Genomic DNA, 27193 nt, shown 5'->3' on the forward strand with positions numbered 1-27193 from the left:
CTAAAGAGGAAATGTGTTGGTTTGAGACTGCAACTTCAGGTTTTTACCGTGCTTTTGAGATTGGATGAGGCCTGTGTTTGTCCTGGGATTTGGTAATGAGTTAAGGCATCATTAAGGATTAATTAAAGATCTTGTTCTAATGTCTAGGAAATCAGCTTTTACATTTATGGAAAAATACCTTGTGCCAGGAAAACACCTGTTAACTTCTGAGAACTGGAGAAACTAGTTTTTGTTGGAGAGGGTTTTGCTGATAGAATTAAATCTTCACAAGTGATGGAAAGCCTTTGCTGCAGAGGATCATCTTTAAAGGATCCTTGGCTGATGAAGTGTTGGAGCAGATATTGCATGTGCTGTTCTGCAGCTCTGCTGCTTTGTGCTGTACTTGGCAATCTCTTTTCTTTAGTTGGGGTGTAGCTGGAATTGGTTGAGGTTTCAGTGCACTGTTGGGAATCATGCTCTAGTCAGGAGTGGTATTAATTCCCAACACCTTATAAATCAACAGTAAATTGCTTTATCCAAAGAGATCCCCTGGTAAATACAGAAAAATATTCAAAATACATTTCTATAGGATAAAATACACCTGTGGTAGTGTGAGCAAACTTGTCCTGGTTGAGTTTTGGTGAGGGAAGGGTTGTTAGTCCTGAAAATGCAGGAACAATTTTTTTACCACCAAATCTTCACCAAATACCACAACTGCATTACTGGATTTATTCCCTAACTTTCCCCAAGCAACACCCACATCCTGAATTCTGAACTTTCATCACTGATGTCCTATACTGTCTCTTCCCTGAAGCTGTCAAGATATACTGTCAGTGCCTCAGTCTGGAGAGGGAGAGACTTGTAGCATGAGAAGAGAGAAGTTTTCCCTTTGAAACAGGAAAGAAGATGGAAAAATATCTTGAGCACAGTTTGATAGCTTCAACATCTCTAGTGACCACCTGTCAGACTGCACAGATAACCTGTGACCATCATGGAGAAGCATCAAAGAAAGGCAAAGATGTAAGGCAGAATTTGGGAGGTTTGGGAGGTGTTTTGTTTTGTTGAGCTTGGGGGATTTTTGTTGGATTTTTTGGAGGTTTGGTTTGGTATTTAAGCACTCAAGTTGCCAGTGACTTACTGCTCAGTGACTTGCTAGACCATTAAGTGGTGTGATCTCCCCGTGGGTATATTTGATGCTTATTTTGATATATAAGGAAATTTCCAAGTAGGCAAATTAGACTTTTAACCTGTGCTTCTGGGTGGGACCACAGTCTCAGCGTTGATGGATTGTGTTGATAACAAGGTCATGAATTGATGGATTTGGGTTTTCATTAAAAAGGCAAAGGGATGAAGTTCCTTATTTCTGGTGTATTATGACTGTATTCCTGTTATGTCCAGGTATCTCCCTTTCCCCCTTCTCACTTCTTTCCCAGGCTGCTGGGACTGCTGTGCTGGGTACACTGGATGATATGATGATGTCTCCTGTCAGTTTTTCACAGTTAGGCATCCCCAGCATCCCACACCCTGCTCAGTCTCACACTTCCTTCCACAGCTTCAGGCTTCCTGGAATCCTGCAGCAGAGCCTCCAGCTCCCTTTTCCCTAGGGCTGTGGAAAACACAATAATCTGGTAAGATGCAAGGGGGAAAATAAAGCCCTGTGGCAGCAGAAGGGTTTGCTGGCCACTGTCCTGGGAAGATTTTAACTCTAACGCTGCTGTGAGTTACCAGCTGCTATGTTTTGCATCCTCATAGCATCCTGCAGTAACTTAAAGGCAACTTCTGGGAATTTCTAATGAAAGGAGAGGGATTTAACCTCAGCCTGCTCTAGACTTCCCAGTTGCCAGCAGGCAGAGGAATCCCTACTCCAAGGAAGGGGTTCCAGGTGGTTAATCCAAGGCAAGGTCCTCAGGGCATTGGTACAGTGGTAGTTACAGCCTGGTTTAATGTCAAAGACAAACTCTGCAAGATGTAGAATATTAGTGAGCAGATTTTACTGCTGCAGCTGGAGATGGACACACATTTCCCTTGGGAATATGAGATGCCATCATTTCTGACTGGCTTCTTAGGAAAGCCAGCAATAAACCCAATAAATCTGTTCTAGGAATAAGTGCAGTCATATTACAATAAGTCCAGGTAGAAGCCCAGCTGAGTTCACCCTGAAAGTATTCTGTTAAAAGCTTTTCACTGCTACTCTTATTTATTCTCTCCTGGCTTTTATTTGTATTTTTTTTTCTGGGTTAATTTCCCCTTTTATTATTCCAGCTGCTTTTCCCTAGAACTCTTTTGTTAAAATCATAAGATACAAATCTTCAGCTGAGATGAGGACAGATTTTAACAATTAAAAGTAATTTCCAGCAAATATCTGTAGAAGAACACTGTTGTCAAAAATGCCTTGGGAACATTGTTTCTCCTTATACAATAGGAACTCCAAGACTGAACAATGAGAAGCTTGATATGTCTAGAGAGCACTGGATTTTTAAGTGCTTTTAAAGTAATTTAAGGAATTAAAGTTTAAGGAAAGCCTTGACTGCTGCAAAGAGTAAATATCCTTGTATCTTGTGCAAGGCAAGTTTTGCTCTTGTGATTCCTACCTTGCAAAACACACTTTCTTCTACTACTTTTCTCCTCCACCCAAACTTTGGTAATTCTTTTAAAAGCTAAAAAGTCCCCTTTTTAAAAGGGATGGACTAGTGAGACACTTTGCTGTGCCACAGGGGCAGAGCAGGGCTTTGTGCTCCCGTGGAGATCCTTTTTGCCTCAGCTCATTCCCTTGCTCCCTGAGAACAATCACTTCTCATTTTCTGCTGGGATGTTTAAGGCTTGCAGCCTTGAACCAGCTACAATTTCCCCTCCATTTCAAGCCACAGGTAATAACTGTAGAGGGGTAAAACACCCAAACCCCACTCTTGCATTAGGCTAACATTTTGTCACTCTTGTTTAATCCCGTAATTAAGCGTCCTCTAATGTTTATAAATAAGAAAATTCAAGGAGGAGATCCAGTTTGTCAATGAAAAAGCAACTCTTACTCAGGAGGGCCAAGATTCACCCACAGATTTCAAATTAACTACGATTGCAAACAAAAATACAAGTAAGGGAAAATAAAGAGACAGCCAGGCTGAGAGAGGACATAATTTGAAGCCACAGAAAACCGTGTTTTGGGTTTTGAACCTTCCCCCTCCTGTACACAGCCAGTTTAAGGACAAAATCAAGCCAAAATGCACCTGCTCAGGCTGCAAGGCACTGCTGCAGCCAGCTGCTGGCATTTCCCCCAAGAACAAATCCACCCCCGTTGCCACGGGGAGCGTGTTTAGCAGGGCAAGGCTCACCAGCCAGAGGGTTACAAAAACATTGCTCTGGGGTTTAGAAAGGAATGTGTTGAAAAATAGGCAGGTGGCACTGGGAAGCTTTCAGGTATCAAACTTGCACACTTTCTTGTGTCTGGATGGTTCTACAAAGCACCTGGGGTAGGGGATGGTTACTAAAACAACAGATTAATGTATACATAACGAATGTAAGATAAGTGCATGCATAAGTCAGAAATACTGGCTCTGCTGTATTTTCATAATGCTTTTGTGCCTTGCCTGGCTGGATTTTGCTCTTTTCCACCTGGATTTCCAGTGCCATGGAGGCCCTTTAGCTGTGTCTGCCTCAGAGAACGTGCACTGAGCATTTCCTCACCCTCACGTCCCTGTAAGTACTTCAAACCCATCCCTTTAATGCTCAGCTATCCAACACTCTCCATCACTACTGTATTTGTGATAGCAGTTGGCAGTTAACAGATAAAGAAATGATGCTGATTGTTTTCCCTCCCCATGGGAACACAGAAGGTGCTTTGCCTCAGGTCCTGTGCTTTTGAGCAAACACAAAGGGCACCCTGGCCCCACTGAGCCGGCTCAGGAAAGGGATGCAGAAGTGCAAGCAGGGCAGGAGCAGCATGCGGAGCTTTGATGTTGATGCTGAACAGGTTTTGGGTTGAGGCAGGTGATTTCTTGGTGCACAGTCAGCACAGATCCTCTGCTCCGGGTGGACCCTGCCTGGAACACTGCATCCCGCTCTGGGTCCTGGTAAGGAAGGAGCTGTTGGAGCGAGTCCAGAGGAGGCACCAAGCTGATCAGAGGGATGGAGCAGCTCTGCTGGGAGAATTGGGATTGTTCAGCCTGGAAAAGAGAAGCTTCAGCCTGACTTAATTGCAGCCTTTCAGTACCTGAAGAAAACTTACTGGAAAGATGTGGCAACACTATTTACAAGGGCATGGGACAGGACAAGGGAGAAAAGGTTCAAATTGAAGGACAGTAGGTTCATATTGGATATTAGGAAGAAATTCTTCCCTGTGAGGTTGGTGAGGCCCTGGCAAGGGAAGCTGTGGCTACCCCATCCCTGGGAATGTCCATGATCAGGCTTGGAGAAACCTGGGCTAGTGAAAGGTGTCCCTGCCCATGGCAGGGATGGTCTTGCAGTCCCCTTCCCACCCGAACGCTTCTGTGATTCTCCAGACCACGCTCTGTGCTGCTCCACCCGCTCGCATCACCGCTGCTCCCCGAGCACGCAGCGCCAGCGCGGCTTTTTGCAGCCAGCTCGGAGCCGCCTCCGGCGGGCCCGCCCGTGCCCGGCGGTGCGGGGAGGCTGCGGCTCTGCCCCCGCTCCCGCCCCGGCTCGGCCCCGCCGCGGCGGCGGGAGCGGAGCGGGGAGGGGCCGGGCCGGGCGCCATGGCGGGGCGGGCAGCGCTGAGGCGGTGGTGAGCGGGCGGTGAGGGGGCCGGGCGGGAGCCCTGAGGGGGCGGTGAAGAGGCAAGGTGGGAGCCCCGCGGCGGCGATGAGCGGGCTGTGGCGGGGCCGGGCGGCGATGAGCGGGCTGTGACCGGGCCGGGCGGCGATGAACGGCTCGGCGCGGCTGCCGGCCGGGCCCGCGGAGCAGCTGGGCGCGAACGGCAGCGGCCCCGCGGAGCTGCGGGAGGGCACCCACGCCGCCACGCTGGCCGCCTGCGCCTCCCTGCTGGCCCTCGTCTTCTGCCTCGGCTCCTACGGCAACCTCATCGTGCTGCTCTCCTTCTTCGACCCGGCCCTCCGGAAATTCCGCACCGACTTCGACTTCATGATCCTCAACCTCTCCTTCTGCGACCTCTTCATCTGCGGTGTGGCCGCCCCCATGTTCGCCTTCGTCCTGTTCTTCGGCCCGGCCCGCGGCGTGCCCGGCACCTTCTGCTTCACCTTCCACCTCACCAGCTCCGGCTTCATCATCATGTCTCTCAAGACGGTGGCGGTGATCGCGCTGCACCGGCTGCGCATGGTGCTGGGCAAGCACCCGCACCGCGCCGCCTCCGCGCCCTGCTCGCTGCTGCTCACGCTGCTGCTCTGGGCCGCCAGCTTCACCCTGGCCACGCTGGCCACGCTGCGCACCCGCGGCTCCCGCCTCTGCCTGCCCATGGCCAGCCTGCCCAGCGGGCAGGGCAAGCTCATCCTCTACCTCTACGTCACCGACTTCATCTGCTGCGTGGCCGTCGTGTCCGTGTCCTACGCCATGATCGCCCGGGCCCTGCGCAGGAACGCGCGGGCGAGGAATTGCCCTCCGGCCGTGGGCACCCCCAGGGCTCAGCCCTTCGCGGGGCCCGGGGCCGTGCCCGCTCTGTACAGGACCCAGAGCTGCACCAAGCCGCCCCACGGCCACGCCAAGCTCGTCGGCCGGCTCCCGCTGGCCTCGGCCGTCAACCTGGCCACGGCCAAGGACTCCAAGGCGGTGGTGACGTGCGTGGTCATCGTGCTCTCCGTCCTGGTGTGCTGCCTGCCCCTGGCCATCTCCTTGGTGCAGGACATGCTGTCCGGCAGCGGTGGCTTTGTGCTCTACCAGTTCGAGCTGTGTGGGTTTACCCTCATTTTTTTCAAGTCGGGATTAAATCCCTTCATATATTCCCGCAACAGCGCGGGGCTGCGGAGACGCATGCTCTGGTGCCTGCAGTACGCGGCCCTGGTCTTTTTCTGCTGCAAGCACAAGACGAGGCTTCGAGCCATGGGCAAAGGCAGCCTGGAGGTCAACAGGAACAAGTCGTCCCACCACGAGACCAACTCGGCCTACATGTTGTCTCCGAAGCCTCAGAAGAAGGCTTTGGAGCAGGCATGCGCTGCCAGCCATTCCAAGGACAGCGTGCTGAGCCCCAAGGCGTCGGCGGGGCCGCAGCAGCACTACGGGCAGAGCAGCTCCACGCCGATGAACACGCGGATCGAGCCCTACTACAGCGTGTACAACAGCAGCCCCTCGGCGGAGGGCAGCTCCCCGCACAGCCTGCAGCCCGCCGGCTCCGCCTTCGCCTTCGCCAAGCCCTGCGGCGCCGCGCTCCATCCCTCCGGCGGCGCCGCTCCCGCCAGGCACATCCCGCTGCCCTCCGTGTAGCCTCGGCACCACCCAGCCGTTCCAGAGGGAGGAATTGCGCCAAACTCCTTGATGCTGCCGCCAGTGAATAGAAACAGCGTGTCCCGTTTGCGTTGGAAGCAAACGCGGGGCTGGCGCCTCCTTGACGCGCTCTGGAGTTCCCGTGGAGAGCCAGCAAGGGGGATATTTGAGATTTGGAATTGTTGCACGAGGGTGGTTTTGTTGCTAAGTTTTACTGCTGGGCAAGTAAAAAAAAAAAAAACAAACCTAGATGCCCTGATTGTGTGGTTCATTATGTCATAAGGCCAGGTTGGACAGGGCTCAGAGTAACCTGGGACAGGGGAAGGTGTCCCTGCCTGTGGCATGGGATGGAACTGGATCATCCTTAAGGTCCCTTCCAACCCAAACCATCTTATGATAAAGCCAAGTTTTATAAATAAGTATTTTCAGGAAGGAAGAACTGGGGAGATGCTTGGTAGTATTTGAGTTTAAACTCTTCCCTTGGCAGGAGTTGGAAGAATCAATGTTTTTCAGTAATAACAAAAGTCCTTTTCTTCACAGGGTGAAACCCTGCTTCTGTCGAGGTAAATGGCAAAATTTCTATGAACTCAGCTGAAGTTCAGGATTTCAGTTTTGGCTTCTTCAAGTGGAACAAGGCTTTGTTCAGTCAGTGTTGTATTTCCACTGGGGAGGAACTTTGGGAAGTGGGCACTGGGATAAGCCTCTGCAGTATTTATATTAATACCTGCTGGGCGTTGATTTTAATGATGGTGGCATTCTGCATCCCAAAATAATTTGGAGAAGTGTTTTACATTTGATAGAAATTACCATGCACTACCTAATTACTTTCATTACTTGAGGATAAAGATGAATTTTGCAATATTATGTGACTGATAGACCAGGAGGAGTACAGTCACCTCTGGAATTCCCTGACTGGTCAGCTGTCAGGCACAGAGTCGTGTTGCTGCTTGCTCTTTTGCCCATGACTTTGTATAAATTGGGTTTTGGCTATTCCTGACAGTCAGAACTGACAGCTGTTAACATTTCAAAACCAGAATGACAAGTTTTTGAGGTTTTGTTAAGTCTGACATCAGTTTGAGTTCATCTGTCTGCTTAGAAATTTTGTCTGTTGGTCTACACAGAGAGCAAATAACAGCAGTTAAGTGTTTTTTTTATAAAGTCACCCCTTTGTGTTGTTTCTTATTGTGGGAATTCCCTGGGAGAGAGAACAATTCAGGGGCATTTAAATTCCTGACAGTTCTTGCTCTAAGTGGCCAGATCTCTTCCAAACAAACAATCACCTTTCAGCTTCTGTGGACTTCAGCAGAGCCTCAGTGTCTCCAGAATAATTGTGCCACAGGCTTTTGATGCCTTGCTATAGCAAAGTGCCACATCTTCAGGAAAATGACAGTGATGGGAACGTGATTTGTTACTTTAGAAACAAAAAATGTCCACATCATTGCTGTCTGTGCGTTGTTGGTTCAGGCTTTTTGTTAACTAAACTGTTCTCAAGATTCTCCTGGAACACTGTTCTTTGTTTAACACTGAATATTAATTAATTCTGAATAATTCAAACCAGCTTTCTTGCAATAAAATCAGTGTGAACAACTTTCTAATACAAATGTGAAGTGGAAATTATTTCCATAAATCTTTTCTCTCTGCCCAGATTTTTTTTTCTCTAAATGAATAATGTGGTTCTTTTTAAACTAAGTATAAAAGATAATGGAAAGATCTTGTTCTGTATTTGAATTTCTCTTCAGTACAAATTGTACTGGAGGGTAAAATACACACGAGGCAGTTTTGGAGGTTTGCTGTGTGTATGTGCAACTTCTCCTGTGCCATTAGATCACATGAACTTCATCACATGTTTGAAAATTAAACCACTCTCACCTCATAAAACATTTGCATTGAGTTTTCATGTGGGAGTAAAGCAAGAAGGGGCCAAGCAGGAGGTTTTATTGCCTTTGTGTGACAAAAGAACTGAAATCCCATCAAAGCTGTTTGCAGTTTGCTCTCTGACTCCTGGTGCCAGCTGTGCCCTTAACACTACCTGTGTAATTAATATTGGTGTTAATCTGCACAGTGTCACAGTGCCACCACCTTTTAATCTGCAGGAGGAACAAAACCTCATTTAAGTTGCTTTTACAGTTGCAGCTGTATACTAAATAGCTGTTTTGTGGGAGGTTCATGGCTGTAGGAAATCCAGATTGGACTTTGAAAGCAGGTACAACTTTGCAGTGAATCGCTGACTGAAATAGTCAAATTTTTGATAAAGTAATTGGTTTAGACTCTTTTTGGAGTGTAACTTTTCTCTTTTTTTCCCTTAGTCTCTTCCATCAGAAGCCTGCTGAGCACAGAACCAGCAAAGCTCCAGTAAAGCTCCAGTAAAGAGTCACTGCAAGGTTAACAAGCAGCAGTGGAATTGAGAGGGAAGCAGCAGAATGTGGAGGTGGAAAATGTGTGGGAAGAGAGGAAGTGAGAAATGTGACCACTGAGTGGTTTAGAAAGAGGAAAACATCAAGGTTATTAGAAAAACAACTGATTAATTACTTGTGGCTTATTAATCTCATTAACAAATGACTTCTGGTTGCTTAAATGAGCAAAAATATTTGTAATATTTTTATAATTCACAGTCTTTTTAAGCCCTAGATCTCTGTGGTGAAGAGTTGGCTTTTTCAGCTGCTGGCCTGCAGGACTGTGGGTTTTATCCTAATATGTAAAACCTCAAAGCTGATAATGCCAAATCATTTTGCTGAGGAAAGGTGGGTTTGCACTGTGTTCCAAGGGATCTCTGCCAGTGGAGATGTTTGTTGCATGTTCCCCCTTTTGGCAGCAAATAGGTTGGTATTGGTGTTGTTTTGTCACAGCAGAGCCAATTCCTTTTCAGAGTCTGTGTTCCAAACATGCTGCATTCCTGGATTGGGGATTTTCTGCTGGGAAGTTGTTTGTGTTTGCTCATCATAGGAGCAAGTCCAAATCATGCTAAACCAAATAATTTGTCCTCACCTGGTGTTTATTTTCTGTCAACACTCTGTTGATTTCCCTTGAGTGTGAAAGTTGGATCAGCTGAATTTCTTTTGTTTTTTCCCAAGTACAATAAATAAAATTATCCAGTGGCACTAGGTGAGGGCAAGGACCATGTAGAGGTAGTGCTGAATCCATTGGAAATGGGTCAGGGTGACTGTGTGAGGTGGAACTTTCCTAAATGTAAACAATAATATACAGAACTTGCTCATTCCCCAGAGATTTGTGATTAAACAAAGCTCACCCCAGTCATTTAACAGCAGAGACCACCACACACAGCTGGTCCTTTTTGTACTGTCTGGCTGTATATTTTATTCTGAATTTACAAAAGATTTTCAAGTCTTATCTCTTCCAGCAGTCACTGAACCCAAAGTCTGCAGCAGAGTGGGTTTAGCCTCTCTCAGAGGGCTAAATTGAGTCAATCTTTACTCTTCTCTTGCCAAAGCACAGAAAGGAGCTGCTCCCTGTGTACCAGCATGGTTTGTAGCTCTCTTACCTGCACACAGGGCGTGTTCCCACCTTAAGCTCTCCCAGAACTGGGAATCTTTAGTCCAGCCCTAAGACACCGCTTCTCACTGCCACCACCTCAGGAAGGCAGCAAGGACATGCAGCATGACTTGAGCAGTTCTTCCTTTCAGGTGACACCCACAGCACTTAAAGAAATGCTGGGAATAGCTGGACAAATTCAAGCATCCAGGAGGATGCTTCTTACCAGTTCTTGGGTCTCTTCCCTTCAGGATTCTTTATCAGAGGGAATAACGAGTGTGCTGCAGTCCCCCTGGGAGCCTCTCCTGGGACTGATGCAGACAAAGCCCTGGGCATCAGAGCAGCTTTTGCAGGAGGTAAATGCTTTTATCTGACCACAGGTTTTCCAGGCACAGCCTTCAGAGTTCCCTGGGTCTCATTCCAGCTCCTGCATTTGCAGAGCAGATCCGTTCTCCGCTCTCACGAGCGGCTCGTTGGTTGTTTTTAGGACAGCTTTTAGCTGATGCCAGAACATTTTCTGCTTGTGTTCCTCAGGGCTCCACTTCAAGTAAGTTTTCCTTCGCAGCAGTTTCCTGAGTTTGCTGAATTTCTGTGGGACGCTGTGGGGTGGGAGATCTTCCAGCACAATCATGATGAGGGAATCCAGGTTTTCGTTCAGGACCCAGTGCTCGGCAAAATACAGCTCGTACTGGCACCAGCAGCTGTTCACAAAGCTGGGAGAAAGAACAAAAAGCACTTTATGGCTGTTCTCTATGCAGTAAAAAATGTTCCCAAGCACAGGATGCCCTGGCTTGAAATCCCTCTCATGGTAACATATCCTGAACCCGTCATTTTCCAGCTTTTCCAGCAGGTTCTCTTTGGTCCAGTCGGCGTCGTGCTCGCTGTACGAGATGAAGGCATCGAAGAGTTTGTCTTCTGGCCGCTTCTCATACTGCTTCCTCTTGGCCATGCACCAGTACCAGCCCATCCTGACGTACCAGGGCCCGTCCAGCCGCCAGCAGAGCGCGGTGAGGGCCAGCACGGCCAGGCTGGCAGCAGCAGCGGTCACGGCCAGCTGGACACCCAGGGAGCAGCGCAGCAGCGTCAGGCGGCTGCTGCCCACCGGGAAACCCCGGCGTTCCGGGGGGAAGCTGCACCTCATGGCCCGCCTGCCCCTGATCTCCAGCTGGGGCTCATGGAGGTAGATGTTCACGAACCAGTACAGGTCGCAGGTACAGAAAAAATGCTCCCCTTGGGCAGTCAGAAGCCTGAGGCTCGTCAGCGGGCCGAACGTGGCCTCCACAATGGTCGTGATGGCGTTGTCACTGATGTCCAGCTCGACCAGAGAAGCTGGGAGAGAGCCACGCTGCAGAAAGGAGATCTTATTCCCTGACAGGTTAAAGTACTTGAGCCCTGGGAGGGATGCCCCAAAGCCATCGGGCAGTTCTGGGATCAGGTTGTGGCTGCTGTCCAGGCTGGTCAGTGCAGGAAGGTGGCTGGCAGGCTCCAGACGCGTGATCAGGTTCCCTGAAACGTTGAGGTGTTCCAGCTTCTCCAGGGCAGAAGTTAAGGACAACACCTTCACTTTGTTTTTACTAAGATCACATTTTTTTAAGGCTGATGGAAAAAACTCCGTGTGTACACCCATAATTTTGTTATTTTGAATCCTAAATATTGTTAAGTTGGAGAGGGATTTCAGACTGGGGGAGATGACTTTGATGTCGTTGTTGCTGATGTCGAGATGCTGCAGGGAGGGGGGGAAATTGGGAAGTACAGAAATGTGGTTGCAGCTGAGGTCCAGAAATAACAGTTCTTCCACTGTGTCAGCAAACCACTCTGGCAGCTCCACAATGGAGCAGTTGGACATTCCCAGGAGTTTCACTTTCTCTGGAAGGCTTTCAATGGGTGTCCCAGCCTCGTTCCTGACAAAGGAGATGGCATTGATGTGTACAGTTCCAGGGGGAGGGACACACATTGGAAGTGTGTTACCGCTTTCTGAGAACACTGTGTAGATGAAGTGGTTTCCTTGAACATACAGTTTTTCCAAGTTAAGCAATTTTTTAGCAAAATTTGGGGGTATTTGGCTGATGTTGGTGAAGGACAAATCAATTTCCTTGATGCTGGAAGGGAGGCACAGCGTAAACAGGCTGTTAATGGGGTTGTTGCTGATGTTTAGGAACAGAAGCTGGTGGGATGGGAACTCACAGAAGAATTCTGGATCCAGGATGTTAATGGTTAACTTGTTGGAGCTGGCATCAATGGACAGCGTGTTTTCCATGTGGAAGAACAGGGAAAACAGTGACAGAAGATCCATTTCCACGTTGTTGTGACTGATGTCAAGCTCCAAAATCCTGTCCAGCTGAGCTTGGCAGAGATTCTCATCCAGTTTTACCATCAGCTCGTCCTGGGTGAGGTTGCTGTGGGACAGGTTGAGTGTCCCGTTGATGGGAGTTCCACAGAGGGTGGGCTCAGCTGTGGCTGTGGGAAGGGCTGTTGTGTTCCTCTCTCCCCTCCGAAGAAGATTCCCTGGGCTTCTCCTGAGCCTGGGGCTAAGGATTTGCAGGACAGACAGAACTCCAGAACGTGACAGCTCCTCTGCAGGAGCAGAGGGCTCCAGAGCAGCCCCTGAGGATCTGCCAGAATTCCTGGAAAGCTGCAAAGACCTCGGAGCTTTGCCAGCAGGTGAGAGCTTCAGGTGGGGTGGGAGATCTGACAGAAGCAGCTTCTCATCATTAAATGATAAATCCACAGAAACCAGGCTGAGCAGACTCTGGAATGCTCCAGGCTCAACAGCCCTGATCTGATTGTAGGAAAAGTCCAGAACTTCCAGCCAGTCAAATCCTTCCAAGTCTCCCTTGATAATATTTTCAATGACATTGTGTGAGAAATTGAGAGCTCTTGCTGTTTTGGGAGCTCGTGCTTCTGAGACAGAGGACAGGTTTAAATAGGAGTAGTTATAAACCAGGAAGGCTGGAGGTGTTCTCCACATTAGGAATCCATGGGCCTGGCTGAGTAAGAAGGGAATGAAGTAGAAATGAAGGCAGCCAGGAAGGATCTTCATCCTGGAGAAAAGAAATGTTAAATCCATCATTATAATATGTTAATGAATACCCTTAAAAATAATCCAAATTTGCTTGAAGTCCAGAAACTGATTCATTAGTTGTATCCATTAGTCCCTTTTTATCCAGCAAAATAAAACACTTCTCTTACTTCAGAGTTAGAGAGAAAGAGTGTCACAGAATTATTTGAAGGAGAGCACTATTCATTGGAGGTCCTGGTAGATAAAGTCTGAATTTTTCTTTCTTTTCTTTCCCAGGCAGCCCCTGCAATACCATCCTCCCCCTGCAAAAATTGTCTCTTAGGTTGGAAATGCAAGGTGTGGCCGGGGCTGTGTGTTCTGTTGCCATCTGTTAGAGGTGGGGCAGTTATCCTCTGTTAACTGGGCAGTTTTCTTTATCTCTCCCACACCCATCCTCTCTCCAGGGAGATCTCTCCTGTTAATGGGCCATTGAGTGTCCCTGCATGGCTGATACAATTCCATCATCCCATTGGGAGATGTTCCACCCAGGGGGAGGAGCCAAGCATTCCCACCTGGATAGAATCTGACATTTGGAACACCACAGGCAGTCTTTTCCCATTGGATTCCTAGAGGAGCAGCTTTCTTCTCCACTGGATTCCCAGAGGAAGACCAGGCCCATCTACAGCACCACTGGACCTACAGAGGAAAGCTCCACCCTCCTACAGGATCCCTGCTCCAGCAGAACCACAGCTGGCACTGCAGGAGGGCTGCAGCCACCATGGAATGGGACTGCTGCCACCACCCTGACCCACAGGGTGCCAGGTCCTATTCTGACTCTGTCAGTGTTGTTCTGTATTACTGCATTTTTATTTTTCCTAATAACTGTTATTCCTACTCCCATATCTTCACCCTTAATTTCAAAATTATAATAATTTGGAGGAAGGCGGTTTGCATTTTCCGTTTCAAGAGAGGCTCCTTTCTTCCATACAGACGCCTGTCCTTTCAAACCAAGACAATTTGAAATGCCCTTCATGGCTCCCTGGGACTCAAGTTTTGTCTCCCATCCCGGTGCACAACAACCAAGTCAGTCTGACCCCCTCCAGAACCTGTTCAGCCACCCCAGGACGCCCCAGGGAGCTCCACGTAATTGTGTGACCATGGATCTTCCCCTGAGCCCAGCCCCTGGAGCTTTGCTCTGCCCAGGATTTACCAGTGACCATTTGTTTGGCCTTACCTGTAGGAGTAAGTTTTCTTGGGAGCAGGATATGGGAGGCAGCCAGGCCAGGTCACTGCCCCAGTGCCCCGCAGCATTCCCAGTGCCGGGAACGTCGCTGCCCCGGCTCTCTGTCATGAGCCCCTGACCCCGCTGCTCCGAGGCGTTCCCTGCAAAGGCAGGTGAGTAACTGCCACCATGATATTTTTACAAAAATCCTTTGCTAGGATTTTTCTCCTATTCTAGCTGAGAAGCCTCAGAAAGGAAATGTAAACAATTAACTATCTAATGGCTGTGGAATGTGGTCTGGACATTGTTTCCCAACAGGTGCATCTTAGATTGGTCCATGTGAGTTGTTTCTACTTAATAACCAACCAAAGATCTGCCTGTGTCGGACTCTCTGAGAGTCACGAGCTTTTGTTATCATTCATTTTCTTTCTTTTCCAGCTTTCTGATGAATCCTTTCTCTCTATTTTTTTTAGTATAGTTTTAGTATAGCACTATAATATCATATCATATCATATCATATCATATCATATCATAATATAATAAATAATCAGCCTTCTGAAACATGGAGTCAAGATTCTCATCTGTTCCCTCCTCCTGGGACCCTCGAACACAACCATAAGTAACCTGTGTCACCACTGTCCCCTTTGCTGCCCACTATTACTGCAAGAGCATCCCTCGACGAAGGGGAGAGAATGATGCATCTGACTCCATCTTATTAGAAGGCTAATTAATTACTTTATTATACTATACCATATACATGTCATCTAAACTGAATCTGCCAAGCACTCACTCTGCACATACCTGCACTCATCTCCTGACTCTTGTGTGTCCAACACACACACACTTTGGGTCCTAACAGGCCAAGGAAACAAAACATCCTCACTCTGGGTAAACAATCTCCTTATTGCATCCTACTTTGGCACAACACAGGCACAGCAAATGATGAGAGTTGTGTTTTCCCTTTCTCTGAGGTTCAGAGAATGTGAATCTCAGAAATATTCTTGGGAAGAATTGTGCCTTGCTTTTCTCTGTGAAGAGAAATGTGGCAACAGCCCACCAGGTTTAACTGAAGGGAAGGGACATCAGTGACTTCCCAGCTCTGTCCCCCTGTGCCAGCAGTTCCCCCAGCGCACCCCACATCCCGCAGGAACCCCCGGGGTCTGAAAAGCATCGCCAAATTATCCCAGAGCTCTCTCCTCGCTTCCAGCCGCCCTGCCATCCCTCTGACCCGCGGTACCTGCTCTCCTGGGCGCTCCTCCCTCCCTTTGTGCTGCCCCGGGTGCCTTTTGTGGAGCCGGGAGCGGAGCGGGCCGGGCTGGGGCACCCGGGACCGCCCAGCCTGGCCCCTGCCCTGTGCCCGGCACAGGAGGACGAGGAGGAGGAGGTGCCGGAGATGATGCTCCCCGGTGAAATCCGCCGAGTTTTCCCCTTCTCGCCCCTCTCAGGCGTTGCCCAACCCGTGCCCCAGGGGGAAATAAAAGGTGGAAGTTGCTCGTTTAATGCATCACAGCGTCGTGCCCAGGGTTTGCCTCGGCCTCAGCATCACAGGTGGGGGGAAAAAGTGGGAAACCGAGTTCAGCGAGGAGGGCATGGATTGGGCACAATCCAGCAGGGACAGACTGCAGGAATGCTGAGGGAGCTTGGAGTGCTGCTCCCTGGGGAACACAGAGTAAAGAATGGAGCAACACCCTGGTGCTGTGGTCGTGCTCTGTCAAAAACAGAACAGAGCCAGAGGAATGATCCAGACAAAGCTGACTCCGGCTTCATTAACTCAGAAGTTCAGGTTACTTGTGCTGTTAGCCCATGCTGATGACCAAAGTCACTCAAACTTCTCATAACCATGAAATGACATAAACTGTAACTTCACCTTTGCCTCTCCCTCAAAGAAAATAATGTAAAAACAGCTTGAGTGGAGAGGAGAGGCCATCACACATCCTGGGGTCAGGTGGGACACCTGGGTAAGAGCCTTACTCTAAATTATTACCTGGACCTTTCACTGGGCCAGAGCTTGCTTTTATATTGCTTCCAGTTGTGTTTTTTCCCCACTCTTTTGCAACCAGCAGTGACTGGAAACTCTCACAGCAGCCCAGAGGCCCCTGTGTCCAGCCCCGGGGGCTGGAAAACCCAAGGTGGTTTGTGCTGTCTGTCTGGTCTCACCGGGCACTTCTCTGCTGCGGCAGGTTCTGGGAATTGCCCCACAGTCATCCCTTCTTCAGACAGATCCCAACCTGCTTTGATAAAAGGGACAGGAAATTGATGAGTTGGGATGTCAGGGAACATTTTCACTCCTGCTCTCAGTGTGGGGTCATGGCCTGTAGATGGACAATTCTCCACCTGAATACAGCGGTGCTGCTCATGAGCCTTGGGCTGTGCTTTGCTTTGGGAAGGTGGGACAGCTGCATCCTGGCACAGGGGCCACCAAAATCCCAGAGACTCAATCATGGTTGGAAGGGACAGAGTTAAAAAGATGGCTTTTTGGTACTAGCACAGTTATTCCACCAACTCTCTGTGCTGGAATTATTCTGTCATTTGTTTCGTCCAACACCCTCTCTGTGTTTTTTTTTTTTTTTTTTTTTTTTTTTTTTTTTTAAGGCAACCTATTATTTTGGGAATTGAGGGAAGAGCAGGACACAAGAAAGGTCTGAGTGAGCAAGGAAGGTCCACACCATGTGGCCAAGAGCAGGACCAGTGCATTAATTCCCAAAACAGATCATGTGCCACTTGTTCTTCTCTCTCTGCAGGGAAAGGTTTTTTGAGCACTGGAAATATTAATGGAGGAGAGCTGAACCTGCACAGGAACTGCTCAAATCCAAAGAGGATCAGCACCAGCTTTTAGGAGGCCAGACTAACAGAAGCTTTTCTCATTAAGGTGTGCTTGGATTTAGGTGCAGGATAAAAATAACAGGTATTTATGACCTGGAAATGCACTTGTCTGTGTGAAACAGCTCTACCTCCTCAAGGTGTAGGAGCAAATCTAAGCCAGCTGTTGGTCAGGAGGGGATGGGAGAGGAAGGGGAGCAAAGCTTGTTTCTTTTGGATGTGGATGTGGGTGCTGGAGCAGCCCAGATTCCAGGCAGGAATAGCTGTGAGCTTGGAGCTTCCTGTGCAAGGGGAAGTCGAGGCTGAGGAACACCTTGAGGAAACCCTCGAGTCGAGGATTTGCCAAGAGCCTGTTTGGTCACACCATGGCAAAAGCTGCTGCTGGGGGCACCAGGTGCTGTGACTTCTGAGTCAGGGATGTGCTTCCCCCTCCTGTAGGGAGTTCCCCCAACGAGGGGAATTCTGACCTTCCACGAAATAATTATTCTTGGCTTGCCCTCTGATCTAATCACCACAAGGAGGGACGTGCAGGAAGAGTGACTGTGTTGTGTTCCCTTCCCTGGCACAGCCTGAGGGATGCTGAGGCTGCCCAGAGCTGGGTGGCTCCAGCCTTTCATCAGGGCAGCCTTATCCAATATAAAACCATCCCAAGGGATTGTGCAGCTCGGAGCCATAACGAGGGGATCCAGCCAGCCCCTTGTGCAGGCAGCAGCAGATGAAATGCTTCCATCTTTTCCTGCTCTGTGCTGGCTGCTGATGCCTCTGGCAGGCAGGAAGGATGGGAATGAGGGAATCTGGGTACAAGACTGTTCTGTGGGGAAATAATCTATGTAAAAGACTCTTTCCCCTTTCCAGCTCACTCGGTCACCTCGCTGAGCCTCAGAAACTGGGATATGAGCAAGAGCAGTGAGAGTCAATTTAAATGCCAAATCACGCTGCTGCTGCTGTTTGGGTTTTCTGCTTGATGAGACTAAAATAGGTTCTGTTGCAACAGTCCAGCAGCCCAGGGGAGTATTTTGGGCATTATTTGCCCACTCATCTGCCACGAGGCTGGCAGGTTCCTGGCCTGCAGCCATCAGAAATTCCTGTGCCTTGCACAAGGGCTGCAGAAAGGAGAAGTGTGGTGGGCACAGGGAAGTGACCAACACACTCCGACCAGACACTGTTGCTACAGCCCCAGACATTCAAGGCTCTGCTGGGTGTTGGCCATTACAAACTTTTTCAAAAATATAATGTAAATCTACTTCAGATCCTCCTGTCAGCAGTATTTCAACTTATCTGGTCCCTCCCAATTTACTTTTAGGAACGTCTAGTGCAAGCAGATAAAAACTTCCCAAATGTTCTTGGCGAGGTAGACACACTAGGGGGAAATGGACCTGCTGGCAGGAAGGATGTTCAGCAAAATAATTGCCCCTACAATGTTAAATGTAAATAAATAAACTAAATGTCCTGGGAAAGCAGCCCAGAAATAGCAGCTGAAGAGGGGTGAGGTACAGTGACAGGAGAATACAATTCCCAGCAGTTACAGTGAGGTAGCACTGGTGTTGGGAGAAAGCAGGAACAGTAGGAAAACCATGAGCAGTGCTGTGGCTCCTGAGCAGGAAGTGTTGGCTTCACCTTTTCCTTCTTTTGGCAGCTGAACTCCTCCCTTGAAGTTTCAGTTGTTTTTGTGCCTTTTCTGAGTTGAATTTACACCTCAACAATGGCATCAACGAGGGGGGAACGTGCCACACATGAGCCAGGCAGGAAGTGCAAGACAAGGTTTTAATCATTAAAAGTTTATCAATAAGCTCTTATATACACATAGTTATACACAAAGTGGTTCACGAGTCCCTCAGCTTGGAGAGCTGTGCTGGTGAGGCCTTTGTCAGCTCACACTGTTCCCATGGGAATGCCAGGATTTGGCCTTGGGGGCTTTGTTGTCCTCAGCTGGGCACCGAGAGGAGCCCGTATTCATCTGCTGTATCCAGGATTTTACAGATGACTGGAGACTCCACCTGCAACAGAGAGACCAAACCATGAACTCAGCCCTGCAGGAATCCTGGGAACAGTCACTGGGAGAGAGGGACCACGCTAAACATAATCCTGGAGATGTGCTCTACTACACAGCCCTGACCTCAGGGCGTGTCTGTACATACCCCAAGGATGTATTGGCAAGAATGAGGCTCCAACATGTAAATGGTCACAGCGTGAGGGGAGTCTGATTCTTTACATCTGAAAATAGAGGAGAAATTGGGGGGTTGGTAGGAAATAAGGTTGGTAGGCAATAAGCACACAGTAACATGTGTTTCACTGCTATCTGCAGCATTTTATTAAGTTAACAGATACTGCCTCTGAGCCTTGTGACAACAGCAGCAGCTTTCCCCTCCGACCCACGGAACAGACAGAAAACATCACTTTGTAAAAGTCCACTTACTTCAATTTCACAGTCACCTGCCTTGGCTTGTCTGTCAAGTCACAAACATCTCCATTTCCATAGAAATGAGACACCATCCTGCCACAAAAGATCAGAATGGAAGAGTTTGCATGGAAGTATCAAACACACTTTTTGAGCAGTCAGTTCAGTGGTGCGATCCAGCACTTGTCATTGATCAAGTATTTAATATACTAACAAACAGCAGCAAGTATACAATTATACTATATATTATTATACTATATATTATACTACTGTTCTATGTAGCTATTATACTATTATATAACAATGGGTTGTATTGCAGTTACTGCAGAGGCAAAGAGTTGTTCAGTGTTGAAAGATTTTTCTGTGCCGCATCCGAAGCGCCGAATTCCTTATTTGTGGTAATTCCTTATTTGTGATGTTGACTGGGGGGTAAATCTGAACATGCTGCTCTGCCATATTTCATCTGTTGATAACCCAAATTATCAACATTTGGGCCCTGTGTCCCAGGTGTGAGAGCAGGGCAGAGCCTGGCTGGACTGCTCTTGGCAATTTACTTCATCTGTTGACAACCCAAATTTCACAGGGCTGGGCCCTGTGTCCCAGGTGTGAGAGCAGGGCAGAGCCTGGCTGGTACCTGACTGTCTGGGTGCCATCCTCTCGCAGGTAGAAGGTCCTGGCCGCGTTCTTCCTCGACCACTCGATGTGCTCCTCCTTGCTCCACGTACCCACCACCACGGAGGTCTTGCCACTTTCCTTATCCTAAAACAGGAAAAGCTGATCACTACACCCTGTCCAGAGGATTGTATTTTCTTAACAGGAGCTTAAAGGAACTAACAGAACTCTCTGAACACACCTCGTGGTACTGGTGGACATATTTGCCGTAGCAGAATTCATATTTCCACCAGCCAACGCCCTGGGGAGAGGAACAACCTCAGTGTTAGAAAGAACCAACCCCTAAAACAAACAGAACACCCCAAAACAAACTCATCCTTTCCCCCTAGACCTTAAACCAGCTGTTTCAGCTGTAAAACTCCATATCTGTTAGGTAATGAAAATATTTCAATGCTAATTCTGTTACCAACTTTCACTTTACTGTCTGCTCAAATAAACTAAATTTCAACAGAAAAGTTAAAGATAAAAACTAAACAAGTACACAAATTAGGATGTACTCCACACAGCTTTTTTCCATGTGGCTTTGCTGCTCACCCCATGGAAGCAGTAGGACCCACTGAGGAATTCCTTGATGAGCTGCTCATCGGTCAGTTTGGAGATGTGGGTTGTCCCCACCGTTAACAGCTGGTGGCTCCCAACAGCCACAGGCTTGTGGATGGAAGAGAATTTCTCTTCCTTCGTTGAAGGCATTTCTTCCTGCAATTAAAGGATACAGTTAAGTCCCCTACAAAGTCTTACAAGTTATATGAAGTTACTGAACACTGAATCAGGTTGGCTGTTTTGGGCAATTTTAGCTGAAAGAAAGAAAATTCCACTCAAAATCTTCACACATTTGTGAACTGTAGGCTACAAAGGCTACAAAAATTTAAATCAGTTGCCCACACTTGCTTTGTTTTCCTTCCAAACAGGGTGAGTTACAGATGGTTTCAACAACCTTAAAGACCAATGAAAGACTGACATCATCGTACAAAATGTCTTAAAAATGGAAAGTAAATGAAACAAATCCTACCTCCTTAACCCTCCTAAAAGGCATCTTCAGCATCTCCTGCTGTTTCTCCAGCTGTTCCAGGTTGTGGGGTTTAAGTGGGGATCCTGGCAGGGACTGGCAGAAGATGTCATTCACAGGGGAAGCCCTGAACCTGCCCAGCAAGGTAAGAACATGTTACACCTTCGAGTACAGGAATCAGTTCAGTGCTCTGAGCTTCTGCATCTGCAGCTGCTCAGGTGGTGCAGGTGCATCCCTGGATGAGATGCCAGGTGTACAGGGAAAGCCCCAGAAGCTGAGGCACTGCTCAGGGCTGTTTTGGGAACACACAACAGGAAAAAAGGGCACTGAACTTGGAGTTTGGGTTGTGATCCCTGTGATGTTACTGGGCAGCATTCCCAGGCTGCCACCTCCACCTTTCCTTTTTTACCAAGGTGACATCAGGGGGGGAATGATGATCCTGTGTGTTTATTTTCAGTTTTTCCTGCTGGTGGCCTGGAACCCTTTGGAAGCAGGCAGCAGCTCCAGATTTTATCCTTATCAAGCAACAGAACAATTTCCCTGCGTACTTTCTGTGCTTTTTTCCTACTGCTACAGGGGCTTAAAAGACTCACACATTAAACAGATAACAGTGCCACAGATAAGCGCAGCAGGTAACAGAGTATGGCCAAACCCATCCACATGAGAAAATTTACAGCGGATACCAAACATTAAAAATGTTTTTAGCACTTAGTAACTCCAACTGCCATGTGTTTACAAAATGCAGGATTTGGCCTTCGGGCCTTGTGGCCTGTTTCAGATCCCTGATTAAATACTCCCATGTTCCAACATCTGTGTAAATCCAGGAATCCTGTCCATTATCCCCCCTTGTCTGTATGGCACATTCCCTTTGCAGTTCTCTTTACACCCCCTGGAAGGTCCAAAGACTCAGGGGGTCCCTCAGATAGGTGGAACAGTTCAGGGAAGGGGAGAAAATAAGAAGCCTACACTTCATTTTTGGAAAATAACACTGAATTTGTGAATTCTCCATAAGGAAATGGCTTCTAGAGAGCTCCTCATGTTGGGAGGAGCTAAAGTCAAGGTCAAGGTTATGGTTGGAGAAGATACTTTTTGGTTTTATAGACTTTTGAAGCGTACACATATGGTATCTGCAGTCTTCAAATACCATGGAGATGAAGAAATCACAAACTAAGAGGAGACAGAAGTGCTCAGGGCACTGTGTTTAGTGTATCTGGGCACTGTACCTGTACTTGGGGTGGTTGCAGAGCAGCGGGGTCAGGATCACCACCTCGTACTCACAGGTGGTGACTTCTGCCACGGAGAGGATCTCGTGCTTGGCCTCGGGGTGGCAGATGTACATCACTGTGCTGGACCTGGGCAGGTTCTGCCTCAGGCTGCAGGGAGTGCCATTGCCCAGCTCCACGGGGTAGTAGGGCGTCATCTGCCCTTCGATGTTCTTTGTGGGGATCTGGGTGAGGGAAAGGAACAGGTCACAACCACAGCAGAGCTCCTGAGACTGCTCTGAAACAAAAAAATCTTGTTCCTGTGTGCAGAGCCAGCATTACCAGGTTAAAATCAGACCCTGTGTGGCTCTTCAGTGTTCCTGCAACATCCAGACCTGTCCTGGTGCTCACCCAAATTGGGTCTGCCAGGCTCATCACCTGCAGCACCAGGCCCAAAAAACCCCTGCAAAGTCAACCTGGCCATCTGCACTACTTCTCAGCATTCCCAGCCCATGCTGCTCCTTATCCAGAGGATCCCACAGCACTGGTGGCTGTGGCTCACAAAGTTAATGTGTATACAATATAAATCCCACTTTATCACACCTTCCAGTCTGCTCCCTTCAGGTTTGTTCCTTCGTGTTTCATCCAGCTCCCTCTCTAAGACATTAATTCCCAAAAGTGGTAAATCTCTATCCTGGAAGCAGCTGGAGTTCCCGGCTTCCCAAAGTGCCCAAACCCACAAACTGACTCTTTTCTACCCATGTTGCTTGAGCTGCTGAAGGTTTTCAGTGCTGAACAGACAGGGGTCTGTGCTAAAAGACAGGGGTGTTTCCTGGGGTCAGGACACCCCAGGGATGCAGGACCTTTCTGCCCCTCACCTGCTCTGGCTTTTGAGCCACGTCACCCCGCCCCAGGCCACCAACTCCTCCCAGACACCGCTCCACCACGAGTGAAGACACTCACGAGATTAAGGAACCAACATGCCCTTTCCTGATAAGAGATTCCAGGAAATCCTGACATGGCAAGTGCATCATAAACACCGCCCAACAAAAAGGCAATAAAATAATTCATTTCCTTTGAAGATGAAGGACAAGAAGCTGCACTGCAAAAACACTTTGTTTTCTTGGCTTTCCAAGAGGCACAGCTGCCACTGCCACCACAACAGGCCTCTTCTGCCCCCACATGACTTCCAAAATGCTCCTCAGGCCTGGGTACTGCTGAGAACACTACACAAACACCACCCTGGGCTACCCCAAAGGCCACAGACACAAAAACTTCATTTCAACGTGAAAATCAAGGGGAACTGGCAATAAGGTCAAACCTGCTCTCACCAATTCCAAACTCCAGAGTGCTTCAGGTACTCCCATTGCTCTGCTATAGAATCAGCAGCTCAAGAGTTGAGTTTTGGGGCCCAAACCAGTGGGGAAGTCCTCTAAGGGGAAAGGGAAGCACAGAGTACTATGGGATGGCTCAGCAAGTCAGCTCCATCTCTCAGAGATTTTGTGCTGCAGGGCTTTGGTAAGTGTAAATAAGTAATTTGAGCAGCAAGACTAAATAAATTTTCTGAGCTGTGACTGATAATTAAAAGCAAGAGAAGTGCAGTCCAGAAACAGTTCCATTTCTTGATATTCATTTTGGGAGGGGACTAATTACATCATCTTATCATTAGATTGGATATTAGGAAGATATTCCTCCCTGTGAGGGTGGGGAGGCCCTGGCACAGGTTTCCCAGAGAAGCTGTGGCTGCCTCATCCCTGGAAGTGTCCAAGCCAGGCTGGATGAGGGATAGTGGAAGGTGTCCCTGCCCATGGCAGGTGGCACTGGATATCTTTGAGGTCCCCTCCAACACAAACCATTCTGGGATTCTATGATGATATATAAATTGCCTCCACTATTGATGGCAGAAGTTAAAACAGATGGTTTTCACTTGCCTCTTTTGCACCATCTTTGGAATTTTCCTTCTCTTCTTGATCTAGGGAATAATTAAGAACGAGGTAAGTTTGTGCACTTGAAAAAAAAAAAAAAAAGGAATTTCACAGAGAAGCTTTTCTGGTTTGTGTATTTGCTTTATACACTGCCAAGAGCCAGTTGCAGGTGCAAAGGAGGAAAGAAAGGAAATAACCAGTGATCTGAGGCCCGCAGCAAACAGAGCAAAACACACGTCAGTTCATCACAAAACCACCTGGAGCTGGCAGGACAGGCCAAATCCAGCCCTGACACCAAGGCAGAGCTGCAGAACACGTCACTGCAGCTGCTTGGGAAGGGTGGGAATTGGACAGGAAACAGGCAGGTGCTTTGGAAGGAGCAGGAGCTGCCAGACAGGAAGCAGGGAAAGGACACAGGACACAATCTGCCACCTAAGCAGGAAGGGCAGAGGGACAACAGCCTGACAGCCTCAGCTATGGTCACCTGAGGTCACCTGAGGTCCCATCTGGCTTCAACACCCAGCCCCACAAAATGGGTGACTCGAATCAAACATTCTGTGCTCTGCACAGACACCACACCCACCCTCCCAGAAAGGCCAAACAAGGAACCTTCTGAAGCCCTGCTTCTTTCCAGGACTAAGATCCCTAACTCAGGGCTGCAGCCAGAGATCCAGAAGTGGGATGAACAGCACTAAATCCCCCCCAAAAGACTGCAGCGTTCCAGTTCATCGCTTCTAGGGAAACAAAGGTGTCTGCCTTACACACACTAGCCTAGAATGAAACAAACACCCCAGCCTAGGTGATGGTTTTCCAGTCTGTTTCTGTTCTTTCCATCAACCCTGAATGAACACTTAGTCTGTGGATTTGGAAGACTTCTTTGAACTAATCTGCAGGCAAAAAATGCTCCAAAAATCTACTCTAAACTGCTCCTTGAGCTTGGGGCTCAGCGACCTCATTTCCACCCAAGTCCCACTCTAGGCACTTGGATATTTCTGAGGATCTGTGCCAGGTTCCCTGAAAAAAAGCTCTCAAACTGGTCAGGCAGGAATAATTAAAACCCAAAAAATTCATTATCAGCAGAATGAAATAATTTAAAACACACCTGGTTCTGACAGCGAGTTCTTCATTATCATATTTCCCAGGTAGTATTCTTGGATGTTTATTTTCTACAATCAGAACAAACATCAGTTACCACTTTCCAAGTTTTTTCAGGGAATTCAATGTTGCAAACAGATAAAAGAAGTTATAGAAGAAAGGCCTTATGAAATCAGGCCTTGCTCTGCTAAAGTGCCAAAGCTAGTCTGTCACTTCTAAGTGCAGACAGCTTGCAAGTTCCAATACGAAACAATTCTGGGAATGAGAGTTCTTCAACACCACAATCTACTTCTAGAGTGAAGAACAAGTGGCATCTGTAATAACAAGAGATCTGTCTCATGACAATCAGTAAAAAAGTATGTAAACTAACTAAAAATACAGAATAGACATGCAAAATACCATGTACTGAGCAATGAACTAAGCGTGTGTTGTCAGCCAGTAAGCTCTGACACAGTGCCTTCTGATAATGCTATAAAACACGTCCTGTACAATAAAGATGCAGTTTTTCTGCATGCAGAAAACGGAATCATGCTAAATGATCACAACAATTCAAGTCTGCTGCAGGAGTTCAGCCGGACCGTGCCAGTGGGGAAGGGGTTGTGAGCAGCCTACCTGCCCCGTTTCCTTCTCCTCGTGGTACTGACGGATGTGTTTCCCATGGCAGACCTCGTAAGTCCAGTAAGATTCAATCTTAGAAATAAAATGCATTTTAAAAATTATCTTTAGGTGTATTTACACGCCACAAAACCACCCAAATGTTGGCTTTTGCAGCAAAATGCTGGAGCATCCTCAAAAACAAGAGCGCAGCGAGTGGTCTCAGTGTTGGCCAAACAAAACAGCAGAGAAGATTTCCTTGACTTTCACACAGATTAACCAAAGGAAAAAAAAGAAATTAAAAAGAAAAATCTGTATTTTTAACTGCTACCACAGCAACCCATTTATCTGAATTCTGACATCTTTAATCACACAGAATTTTGTCAGCTATATTATGGCATAAAGTTGTAAAGACCTTGTTTCAGACTGTATTAGTATCTCATTTACTACCCTAAAACCTTGACATGCACTGGCCTGTAACCTTTTAATTGGCATTTAATGAACAGAACAAAAGTAACATACTCTGTAGGAACAGCTGCTTTGCTTAAAGAGAGGCTCCAGCAGCTCCCCTGGAGTAGGACCTTTATAGTCCTTTTCTTCTTCCTGCAACAGAAGGACATCTCATGATATTAAAACTGACAGAGCAAAGACTCAGCTATTATATTTACACAATAACTCGCCTGAACTCACCTCGTTGCCACTGGCTATCAGCGGCAGCAGACACTTGTACTTCTCTTTATCCACAGTGGTCATGATGATATAATTGTCCTCCTTGTACAAGACACCGGTGGTCGGCTGAGAAAACAACCAAGCCACGCATCAGCCAGGCTTTTAGTGCTTTTTAATGCTACCCATGACAAACACCCTGAATTCCTGAGCGGCGCCCCAGAGTATTTCCTGGGATTTAATTATACCACAAGACTGGGGGTAGGTGGTTTAGCTGGCTGGGAGCTGCTCGCTGCTGCCTTCGCTTTGCACCTTCTGCTTCCAGCCCGATCCCCGATCCCGTCCATATCCGCGAGCCGCTCCTTGCCCCCTCACTCCTGCTCCCCATTTCAGACCTTCACCCCAGCCCCCAGCCCCAGCCACCCCCCGCCGCTTTCGGCACAGAATCCCCCGGGATTCTCTCCAGCTGCCGGGCTCCCTCCGGCGCCGGACCAGCCCCACCCAAGCCCCCTGTGCGGCGGGGAGCTCAGGGCCCCTCTCCGGGCGGGCCCGGCGCGGTACCGACCAGGCTGAGCTCGGTGCCGGGCCAGTTCACCCTGAACGGGATGTCGTCGCTGAGCTGCGGGAGCGCTCGGCCGCCCTCGGCCACCGCGGCCACGGCCGCCAGCAGCCCACAGAGCAGCGCCGGGGCCGGGCAGGGCGGCCGCAGCCCGCAGCCCCTCCGGGGGGCCGGGGCCGGGCTC

At 48.4% G+C, this 27193-nt stretch overlaps 3 protein-coding genes across 3 annotated transcripts in view; 1 reads left to right on the forward strand and 2 right to left on the reverse strand.

Moving 5' to 3' along the window:
* Positions 1-4704: 4704 nt before the first annotated feature.
* Positions 4705-6651, forward strand: GPR75 (G protein-coupled receptor 75). Its single transcript, XM_041474008.1, has one exon. It carries the CDS (start codon positions 4852-4854, stop codon positions 6361-6363), a length of 1512 nt encoding a protein of 503 aa, XP_041329942.1. The 5' UTR covers positions 4705-4851; the 3' UTR covers positions 6364-6651.
* Positions 6652-10023: 3372 nt separating this feature from the next.
* LOC121357059 (toll-like receptor 2 type-2) lies at positions 10024-12892 on the reverse strand. Its single transcript, XM_041474017.1, has 2 exons — positions 12420-12892; positions 10024-12380 (listed from the first exon to the last, which is right to left on the reverse strand). The coding sequence occupies exons 1-2, from the start codon at positions 12890-12892 to the stop codon at positions 10268-10270; spliced, it is 2586 nt and encodes an 861-aa protein (XP_041329951.1). The 3' UTR covers positions 10024-10267.
* Positions 12893-18642: 5750 nt separating this feature from the next.
* ERLEC1 (endoplasmic reticulum lectin 1) overlaps positions 18643-27193 on the reverse strand; it is an 8654-nt gene continuing 103 nt past the window's right edge. The window contains 14 exon segments of the mRNA XM_041474179.1: positions 18643-18889; positions 19031-19106; positions 19309-19386; positions 19925-20049; positions 20144-20203; positions 20497-20658; positions 20972-21101; positions 22192-22415; positions 24102-24142; positions 25198-25261; positions 25803-25880; positions 26307-26387; positions 26475-26579; positions 27016-27193. The exon segment at positions 27016-27193 is cut by the window's right edge and continues 4 nt beyond it. Of these exon segments, the coding sequence (XP_041330113.1) occupies positions 18818-18889; positions 19031-19106; positions 19309-19386; positions 19925-20049; positions 20144-20203; positions 20497-20658; positions 20972-21101; positions 22192-22415; positions 24102-24142; positions 25198-25261; positions 25803-25880; positions 26307-26387; positions 26475-26579; positions 27016-27193 (1474 nt within the window). The 3' untranslated portion in view covers positions 18643-18817.

This window comes from Pyrgilauda ruficollis, unplaced genomic scaffold (genome assembly GCF_017590135.1).
Source record: "Pyrgilauda ruficollis isolate IOZ18807 unplaced genomic scaffold, ASM1759013v1 scaffold31, whole genome shotgun sequence".
In the NCBI taxonomy this organism is placed as follows: domain Eukaryota; kingdom Metazoa; phylum Chordata; class Aves; order Passeriformes; family Passeridae; genus Pyrgilauda; species Pyrgilauda ruficollis.

Coding starts and splice junctions, on each gene's coding strand:
- GPR75 (XM_041474008.1), top strand. CDS start 4,852: ATGAACGGCTCGGCGCGGCTGCCGGCCGGGCCCGCGGAGCAGCTGGGC.
- LOC121357059 (XM_041474017.1), bottom strand. CDS start 12,892: ATGAAGATCCTTCCTGGCTGCCTTCATTTCTACTTCATTCCCTTCTTA. Junction 12,381..12,419: donor TCTGCTCCTGCAGAGGAGCT/GTCACGTTCTGG, acceptor GCAAATCCTTAG/CCCCAGGCTCAGGAGAAGCC.